This window comes from Palaemon carinicauda, chromosome 27 (genome assembly GCF_036898095.1).
Source record: "Palaemon carinicauda isolate YSFRI2023 chromosome 27, ASM3689809v2, whole genome shotgun sequence".
In the NCBI taxonomy this organism is placed as follows: Eukaryota; Metazoa; Arthropoda; class Malacostraca; order Decapoda; family Palaemonidae; genus Palaemon; species Palaemon carinicauda.
The window spans coordinates 9,043,683-9,053,682 of NC_090751.1; the positions used below are offsets into that span (position 1 = coordinate 9,043,683).

General features: G+C 40.0%; 1 protein-coding gene across 2 annotated transcripts in view; it reads left to right on the top strand.

Moving 5' to 3' along the window:
* Positions 1-10,000, top strand: part of LOC137621097 (uncharacterized) — a 21,615-nt gene that overhangs the window by 6,825 nt on the left and 4,790 nt on the right. For both annotated transcript variants that reach the window (XM_068351531.1, XM_068351532.1), the window contains exons 3-7: positions 62-294; positions 1,506-1,632; positions 2,338-2,484; positions 7,204-7,356; positions 9,455-10,000. The exon at positions 9,455-10,000 is cut by the window's right edge and continues 74 nt beyond it. In XM_068351531.1, coding sequence (XP_068207632.1) covers positions 62-294; positions 1,506-1,632; positions 2,338-2,484; positions 7,204-7,356; positions 9,455-10,000 — 1,206 coding nt within the window. The remainder of the gene's footprint in view (positions 1-61; positions 295-1,505; positions 1,633-2,337; positions 2,485-7,203; positions 7,357-9,454) is intronic.

Here is a 10,000-nt window from a genome sequence, read left to right on the forward strand (position 1 = left end):
TGTGTGCATATATAATTGTTTGATTTTAATGTGCTATTCTTCTATCCTCCGCTACTCGCAGGAGGGAGAAGATCAGCAATGAAATCCTTTCCGATCAATACATCGGTGACAACGCCACTGACATCGACGAAGAACATTCGCGCCAAAAGCGCTTCCTCTTCTTCACATCGGATAGGAAACTGTCCTTGCCTCCTGGGACGTTACTGAATTTTAAATTGACACTTGCTTTGAATGCGTTAAGGAACGGACCTGTTGGCTATGTAGCAACGCTGACTTCAGACTACGATTTTACTAGTAAGTTTTTTTGCTTTTAAAGGTTTAAAGGTCACTCATGAATGGCCGAGGCAAGAGACTGAGGCAATGCCCTAGCAGAAAAACGACATTGAGACACCAAATATACATATGAATAACAACCAAGTCTCCTCTCCATCCAAGCTAGGACCAGAGACAGTCAGGCAATGACTGTTGATGATTCAGCACGTAGACCGATAGACTCCCCAAAACACTCCATCCTTAGCTCACAAGGATGGTGAGGTTGCAGATGCTGCAAAACACTATCAAGCTTTAGCGGGACTCGAACCCCAGTTTGGTAGATTCCCAGGAAAAAAAACGTTTAAAATTACATTAATAACAGTTAATATATTTACATGGAAGTATGCAGTCCTCCCACAAGTAATATTTGTTATTTGATATTAAGTGACCGCCTATTGGAAACATCCCTGCATGAAGATCCGCTGGACTGAGATTCGACACCCACTCAAGCTTGATAGTTTCTTCTATTGGCTGCGACCCCACCATCCTTGTGAGCTAAGTACGGGGGTTTAGGAGAGCCTTTGGGTCTACCTACATTGCCTGGCACTCATTGGACCTAGCTTGGGTGGAGAGGGGGCTTAGGATGCTAATCATATGTATATATGTTCACTCTCTAAGGCAGTGGTTCCCAAACTTTTTTTTTGTCATTTCCCCCCTGCACCCAGTTCAACCATACAGATATCACCCCCTTCATGTGTATGAGGGAAAGAGTGGTTGAAATACACTTGAGACTATTTACTAATTTATTTTTCAAATGTGCAAATATACTGATAAACATATAATTACAGAGTAAATTGGTTAGAGAGCAGTTAGTAACAACTAAGCATAGCCATAGAGCCGGTTAATAACAAATAAAAGGACTTTTGTTTGCTCTTCTACTTTAAAATTAAATTAGTGAGAATGGTGAGCCTGCTTCATGTGTAATCATTTCCCCCCAGGAAGCTGGAAATTTCCCCCAGTTTGGGAACCACTGCTCTAGGGCATTGTCACTGCCACTTGCCTCTGCCATCCACGAACGACCTTTAAACCTTTAAATATCTTCCATAATAGTAATGAAAGTGATAAAAGACAAAGATTATGTTATCTTAACCTTTTACCTTCCATTTGATAAATCATTGTTTCCACGTAACGACCCTTGACACAAACCTCTCAAGTAACACAGAACAGTTGACTTGAACCGAGTTTCTCTCCAGTTGCGACGGAGAGTCTGGGCTACACGTCAGCAGAAAACCCTTGGTTTGTGTTGCCGTTTTTATATTTAAATGGCGGAGGACCTGGTGAAGACAGCGTGCCCGGGGTCAATTTGGCCGGAGGAGACAGGTGAGACATAGGTCAAGGGTAAGATATTATTATTATCATTATTATTATTATTTTTACTTGCTAAGCTACAATTCTAGATGGAAAAGCAGGATGCTATGAGCCCAGGGGCTCCAACAGGGAAAATAGCCCAGTGAGGAATGGAAAAAATAAAAAATAAAATATTCTAAGAACAGTAACAACATTAAAATAAATATTTCAAAACTTTAAAAAAGAAGAGGAAGAGAAATAAGATAGTGCACTCGAATGTACACTCAAGCAAGATAACTCTAACCCAAGAAAGAGAAACACATAGGAATGATGTAGAGTTAACTGGAATTTGATGTCTCAAAATCCTCAATAATACGAGTTTTGTGATGCTTATGAAGTTAACTTACAAGTAGGATACATAAATGCCAGTAATGAGTAATAATAAGAATGATATTTTATTCTATAACCGTTATCAGTCTATTCATTCAGACGACCTAGTGACAATTTGCGCAATATTAGATGATGAGAGGTTAGATTTCGTGATAAAAAAAAAAAACAACAACAAATTCTTTTGTTTTCATGCTGACTTGAGATTTACATTGCATTAATCTAACGGTAAATTTAATAAACAAATAAATAAACAGTGAATTATCAAACAAATACGTTAACATGAATGAATAAAAAAAAAACCTTAAAGATATATTTCTTTCTAAGTGACTTTTATTTTTATCACTACAGGGTCATGATATTTCAAGTGATCGAGGACATTATCGAGACAGTTGGTCTTCTTGGAAAGCCTTGCGTCCAAAGGGCTATCTGTGAAATCTTCCAAGGGCCACTCAGAAACCATGGCTTCCTCGGCGAGGTTCTGAAACTCCTCTTCAGGTAACAGATTTTCCCTCTGCGGTTCTTTGGTTAACAGTGATTGTGCCCATATTCTGAAACTCTTCTTCAGGTAACAGATTTTCCCTCTGTGGTTCTTTGATTAACAGTGATTGTGCCCAGATTCTGAAACTCTTCTTCAGGTAACAGATTTTCCCTCTGTGGTTCTTTGGTTAACAGTGATTGTGCCCAGATTCTGAAACTCCTCTTCAGGTAACAGATTTTCCCTCTGCGGTTCTTTGGTTAACAGTGATTGTGCTCAGATTCTGAAACTCCTCTTCAGGTAACCGATTTTCCCTTTGCTGTTCTTTGGTTAACAGTGATTGTGCCGAGATTCTGAAACTCCTCTTCAGGTAACAGATTTTCCCTCTGCAGTTCTTTGGTTAGCAGTGATTGTGCCCAGATTCTGAAACTCCTCTTCAGGTAACAGATTTTCCCTCAGTGGTTCTTTGGTTAGCAGTGATTGTGCCCAGATTCTGAAACTCTTCTTCAGGTGACAGATTTCCCCTCTGTGGTTCTTTAGTTAACAGAGATTGTGCCGAGATTCTGAAACTCCTCTTCAGGTGACAGATTTTCCCTCTGCGGTTCTTTGGTTAACAGTGATTGTGCCCAGATTCTGAAACTCTTCTTCAGGTAACAGATTTTCCCTCTGCGGTTCTTTGGTTAACAGTGATTGTGCCCAGATTCTGAAACTCCTCTTCAGGTAACAGATTTTCCCTCTGCTGTTCTTTGGTTAACAGTTATTGTGCCCCGATTCTGAAACTCCTCTTCAGGTAACAGATTTTCCCTCTGCGGTTCTTTGGTTAACAGTGATTGTGCCCAGATTCTGAAATTCCTCTTCAGGTAACAGATTTTCCCTCTGCAGTTCTTTGGTTAACAGTGATTGTGCCCAGATTCTGAAACTCCTCTTCAGGTAACAGATTTTTCCTCTGCGGTTCTTTGGTTAACAGAGATTGTGCCAAGATTCTGAAACTCCTCTTCAGGTAACTGATTTTCCCTCTGCTGTTCTTTGGTTAACAGTGATTGTCCCCAGATTCTGAAACTCTTCTTCAGGTAACCGATTTTCCCTCTGCAGTTTTTTGGTTAACAGTGATTGTGCCGAAATTCTGAGACTCCTCTTCAGGTAACAGATTTTCCCTCTGCAGTTCTTTGGTTAGCAGTGATTGTGCCCAGATTCTGAAACTCCTCTTCAGGTAACAGATTTTTCCTCTGCGGTTCTTTGGTTAACAGTGATTGTGCCAAGATTCTGAAACTCCTCTTTGGGTAACAGATTTTCCCTCTGCGGTTCTTTGGTTAACAGTGATTGTCCCCAGATTCTGAAACTCTTCTTCAGGTAACCGATTTTCCCTCTGCAGTTTTTTGGTTAACAGTGATTGTGCCGAAATTCTGAGACTCCTCTTCAGGTAACAGATTTTCCCTCTGCAGTTCTTTGGTTAGCAGTGATTGTGCCCAGATTCTGAAACTCCTCTTCAGGTAAAAGATTTTCCCTCTGTGGTTCTTTAGTTAACAGAGATTGTGCCCAGATTCTGAAACTCCTCTCCAGGTAACAGATTTTTCCTCTGCAGTTCTTTGGTTAACAGTGATTGTGCCCAGATTCTGAAACTCCTCTTCAGGTAACAGATTTTCCCTCTGCGGTTCTTTGGTTAACAGTGATTGTGACCAGATTCTGAAACTCCTCTTCAGGTAACAGATTTTCCCTCTGCGGTTCTTTGGTTAACAGTAATTGTGCCCAGATTCTGAAACTCCTCTTCAGGTAACAGATTTTCCCTCTGCAGTTCTTTGGTTAACAGAGATTGTGCCAAGATTCTGAAACTCCTCTTCAGGTAACAGATTTTCCCTCTCCTGTTCTTTGGTTAACAGTTATTGTGCCCAGATTCTGAAACTCCACTTCAGGTAACAGATTTTCCCTCTCCTGTTCTTTGGTTAACAGTGATTGTGCCCAGATTCTGAAACTCCTGTTCAGGTAATCGATTTTCTCTCTGTGGTTCTTTGGTTAACAGTGATTGTGCCCAGATTCTGAAACTCTTCTTCAGGTAACAGATTTTCTCTCTGCGGTTCTTTGGTTAACAGTGATTGTGCTGAGATTCTGAAATTCCTCTTCAGGTAACAGATTTTTCCTCTGTGGTTCTTTGGTTAACAGAGATTGTGCCCAGATTCTGAAACTCCTCTTCAGGTAACAGATTTTCCCTCTGCAGTTCTTTGGTTAACAGTGATTGTGCCGAGATTCTGAAACTACTCTTCAGGTAACAGATTTTCCGTCTGCGGTTCTTTGGTTAACAGTGATTGTGCCCAGATTCTGAAACTCCTCTTCAGGTAACAGATTTTCCCTCTGCGGTTGTTTGGTTAACAGTGATTGTGCCCAGATTCTGAAACTCCTCTTCAGGTAACAGATTTTCCCTCTGCGGTTCTTTGGTTAACAGTGATTGTGCCCAGATTCTGAAACTCCTCTTCAGGTAACAGATTTTCTCTCTGCGGTTCTTTGGTTAACAGTGTTTGTGCCCAGATTCTGAAACTTTTCTTCAGGTAACAGATTTTCTCTCTGCTGTTCTTTGGTTAACAGTTATTGTGTTGAGATTCTGAAACTCCTCTTCGGGTAACAGATTTTTTCTCTGTGGTTCTTTGGTTAACAGTGATTGTGCCCAGATTCTGAAACTCTTCTTCGGGTACCAGATTCTCTCTCTGCGGTTCTTTGGTTAACAGTGATTGTGCCGAGATTCTGAAACTCCTCTTCAGGTAACAGACTTTCTCTCTACGGTTGTTTGGTTAACTGAGATTGTGCCGTGATTCTGAAACTCCTCTTCAGGTAACAGATTTTCCCTCTGTGGTTCTCTAGTTAACAGTGATTGTGCCCAGATTCTGAAACTCCTCTTCAAGTAACAGATTTTCCCTCTGTGGTTCTCTGGTTAACAGTGATTGTGCCGAGATTCTGAAACTCTTCTACAGGTTACAGATTTTCCCTCTGGGGTTCTCTGGTTAACAGTGATTGTGCCGAGATTCTGAAACTCTTCTTCAGGTAACAGATTTTCCCTCTGTTGTTCTCTGGTTAACAGTGATTGTGCCCAGATTCCGAAACTCCTCTTCAGGTAACAGATTTTCCCTCTGCGGTTCTTTGGTTTACAGAGATTGTGCCCAGATTCTGAAACTCCTCTTCAGGTAACAGATTTTCCCTCTGCGGTTCTTTGGTTGACAGTGATTGTGCCCAGATTCTGAAACTCCTCTTCAGGTAACAGATTTTCCCTCTGCGGTTCTTTGGTTGACAGAGATTGTGCCCAGATTCTGAAACTCCTCTTCAGGTAACAGATTTTCCCTCTGCGGTTCTTTGGTTAACAGAGATTGTGCCCAGATTCTGAAACTCCTATTCAGGTAACAGATTTTCCCTCTGCCGTTCTTTGGTTAACAGTGATTGTGCCCAGATTCTGAAACTCCTCTTCAGGTAACAGATCTTCCCTCTGCGGTTCTTTGGTTAACAGTGATTGTGCCCAGATTCTGAAACTCCTCTTCAGGTAACAGATCTTCCCTCTGCGGTTCTTTGGTTAACAGTGATTGTGCCCAGATTCTGAAACTCCTCTTCAGGTAACAGATCTTCCCTCTGCGGTTCTTTGGTTAACAGTGATTGTGCCCAGATTCTGAAACTCCTCTTCAGGTAACAGATTTTCCATCTGCGGTTCTTTGGTTAACAGAGATTCTGCCCAGATTCTGAAACTCCTATTCAGGTAACAGATTTTCCCTCTGTGGGCTTTTGGTTAACAGTGATTGTGTGTATGTGTGTGTGTGTGTGTGTGGATGTGTGCGTGTGTGTGCACGGGTCTTTTAACATCCAGTAATATCCTTCTGCCTCGTCTATTAGAATGTTTTGTGTCATTTCAAAACAATAAAAGTAATGAACTGTGCGTAACGTCATATAGCTAGAGATAATTATCTAGGCCAGTACAAAGTCAATACTATAATGACTTTGCGCCAGTAGATCTCAACATCCTACCCCAATCGCTGTCTTATCAGGCTGGGTTCGAACCCCACTGTGGTATAATAATTTTTCAATTTACATCCTCTATATGTCCAGGCTCATAGTAGAAAACGTATTTAACCTATATGGAAAGAGAATAGTTATGTAAAATGTGCATCCTGTCATACTCTTACTTCCCGGCGAGTAACCAAACAGATAGTGGAAGGAGAGGTGGCAGGTGTGGTGGGCGGGGATAAACACCGGAACTCGCTGTGCAGTAAGGGTGTTGTTGGGGGTACTTCCTTAGTTCGTGGTGTACCAGGGATTCAAGCGTCCAATTGTACTTCTTACACCCTTTGCATGAAACATTTCTATATGGATGAAACTAATATGGGAAATATACTGTGAATTATGTGAAACAAGAAAAAATTAAGAAGTAAATGTTTCACAAAATTTACAGTTAGCCAACCTAATAAAATACTCCTAAGACTGCATGTTGGGAGATTATGTACTGCGCAGTACAACATAACTTGGGAGGTGCAAGATTCACTCAGAGAGAGAGAGAGAGAGAGAGAGAGAGAGAGAGAGAGAGAGAGAGAGAGAGAGAGAGAGAGAGAGAGAGTTAAAAATTTCTAGAAATAAGATTTCCAATTCCTTCAACTATGTGTTTTACGTTGACATACACCGGGATCGAAAACTTGACCTGTAATCAAGATGTAATTTTATTTTATTTTCTTCCTCTCATGATGTAACTTCATCTTTTTTTTTCTTCTTATCAGCGTAAGCAGGGCAGCCTACGCCGAAGTGCGCCTCTCGGATTACTTAGCGGCTGAGAAGGCAGGAAAGGAGACAGGAGACTGTTCCTTTTATACTCAGCTGTGTCTCCACTCGCTTTTCTCCAACGCCACAGCTCATCCACCACCCAAGTTGATGTGAGTACAGTGGGAACTATTCTTCTGTGAATAGCATAAGCTACCCGATCTTGGTTATTATAGATATAAAAAAAAATAAATTTAGTAATATCCCCTATATGATATAAAGCAAATTTCCGGCTACACACACACACACACGTATATATATATATATATATATATATATATATATATATATATATATATATATATATATATATATACTGTATATATATTCCGGTCACGCCGAGCGGCATTGCCAGACATTACCTTCACGGTCTTTCACTTTCCCTCGGTAGGCGGAAGAGAGAGTGGGCATACCCTGGTGAGTGGGAGTACCCCGAGAGGTACAATCGGAAACCACAACTGCCGTGTTGTAGTTAGGAAGGGGGTGGGGGGTGAACGTATATGCATATCTATTTGAATATTTAGCTGTCATTTTTGACTGGTTGCATACACTAGTAATGAATAATTGCGATGATTATCTATCGCCAATTTCTTTAATTACTCTGTAACCTTCATGGAATGTACCATTACTTGTGAATTATTCAATGGAAATATGCTCAAGAATTTCCGTAGTGATTAATTTTTGAACAATTCAATAATGTTTTCGTCAATTTACAGAAGATAAATAAAGAATTGCATTATACCGATGAATTGGAGGGGGGGGGGGGGGAAGGGGCGTTTCCAGAGGTGAATTAGTGTTAAGTGAATCGACCTACTGTTTCCATATTTTTATTGGCACAATAACCTCAGCAAACCCGCAATTAGCAGGGGAATGTATAAAACAAGTAATTAATGACGAGATGTACAGTATAAGTGATTGAATTCCAACAAGGAATTTGGAATTTGGTTCAGTGCACCAACGATGTATTGATACGAACACTTAAACTCAATTTTTTTTTTAATGAGGCACATTTGCACCGACTTGCATTCGTGCCCTTTTAGCTCAGAAAAGTTTCCTATAATCTGATTGGTTAGAATGATCTTGTCCAACCAATCAGCGATCAGGAAACTTTTCCGAGCTAAAAGGGCACCCCAGCGAGTCTGTGTAAATCTACCTCACTAAAAAGAATTGACTTAAACTTATTATGAATACTAAACTCGGCTGGAGCCCATGTTTGCAACACAAAAGAGCAACAATACCACCATCAATAAGTTCGCCACTATACAGTCAGTATACTGCCTATATTGTTATTATTATTACTTGCTAAGCTACGACCCTAGTTGGAAAAGCAGGATGCTATAAGCCCAAAGGCTCCAACAGGAAAAATAGCTGTGAGGAAAGGAAATAAGGAAATATACTACAAGAAAAGTTTAGGAATAATAATAATGTTAAAACAAATCTATCATATATAAGCTATAAAAAATCAAAATAACAAGAGGAAGAGAAATCAAATAGATTAGTGTGCTCGAGTGTATCATTATATAGATACAATACTTCTATTATTATTATTATTATTATTATTATCATTATTATTATAATTATTATTATTATTGCTAGCCAAGCTACAACCCTAATTGGAAAAGCAAAATGCTATAAGTCCAAGGGCTCCAACATGAAAAAATAGCCCAGTGAGGAAAGGAAAAGGAAATAAATAAACGATATAAGATGTAATGAAAAGATTAAAATAAATTCTTTTAAATATAAAAAAAACACATTAACAACATTAAAACAGACAATTCATATATAGATTATAAAAAAGACTTATGTCAGCCTGTTCAACAAAAAAAAGTTTGCTGCAACTTTGAACTTTTGAAGTTCTATTGATTCAAAAACCCGTTTAGGAAGACCATTCCACAGCCTGGTCACAGCTGGAATAAAACTTCTAGGTTCGAGCTTCATTTTTATATCAGGAACCAATTGTCTTTTCCTTTCGTAGCTTGACAATCAGATTGTTCATTATCAGAATTATCCGATTTCATAACTGAACTAAGAAATTACGATACTTTTTGATGTCTCAGTGAAGGGACTTATAACCTCGACCTTAAGATAGATTTTTTTTCCCTTTTCTTATTATTTTCCGACAAGCTGAGACAACGTTTCTGTTCTACAGACTTTGGTATCGAGTTGTTGCATGTCATTAATGAGAGTTTCCTCTTCTGTTCTCAATTCCAGACCTGTAACGGACGATGTGGAGGGGAGAGAGAAGAAAGACGAGGTAGAGGGAAGAGAGAAGAAAGACGAGGTAGATGGAAGAGAGAAGAAAGATGAGGTAGAGGGGAGAAAGAAGAAAGACGAAGTGGATGAAAGAGAGAAGAAAGATGAGATAGAGGGAAGAGAGAAGAAAGACGAGGTAGATGTAAGAGAGAAGAAAGATGAGATAGAGGGAAGAGAGATGAGAGACGAGGTAGATGGAAGACAGAAGAAAAATGAGGTAGAGGGAAGAGAGAAGAAAGACGAGGTAGCGGGAAGAGACGAAAAGTTTGAGGTAGAGGGAAGAGAGGAAAAGTACGAGGAGGAGGAGGAGGAGGAGGAGAGAATGCATAAGATGACAGGAAACAAAGAAGAGGTGGAGGGTAAGGAAAAGGGCGAAATGGAGGAGGAAGAGGATGAGAAAGAGAAGAAAGACGGACTTTCCAGACAGAAGAGGTTCCTGTACTATACGCGCGAGAGACGCCTTACCTTCCCCCCTGGATCCGATTTCTTCTTCATCCCGACTCT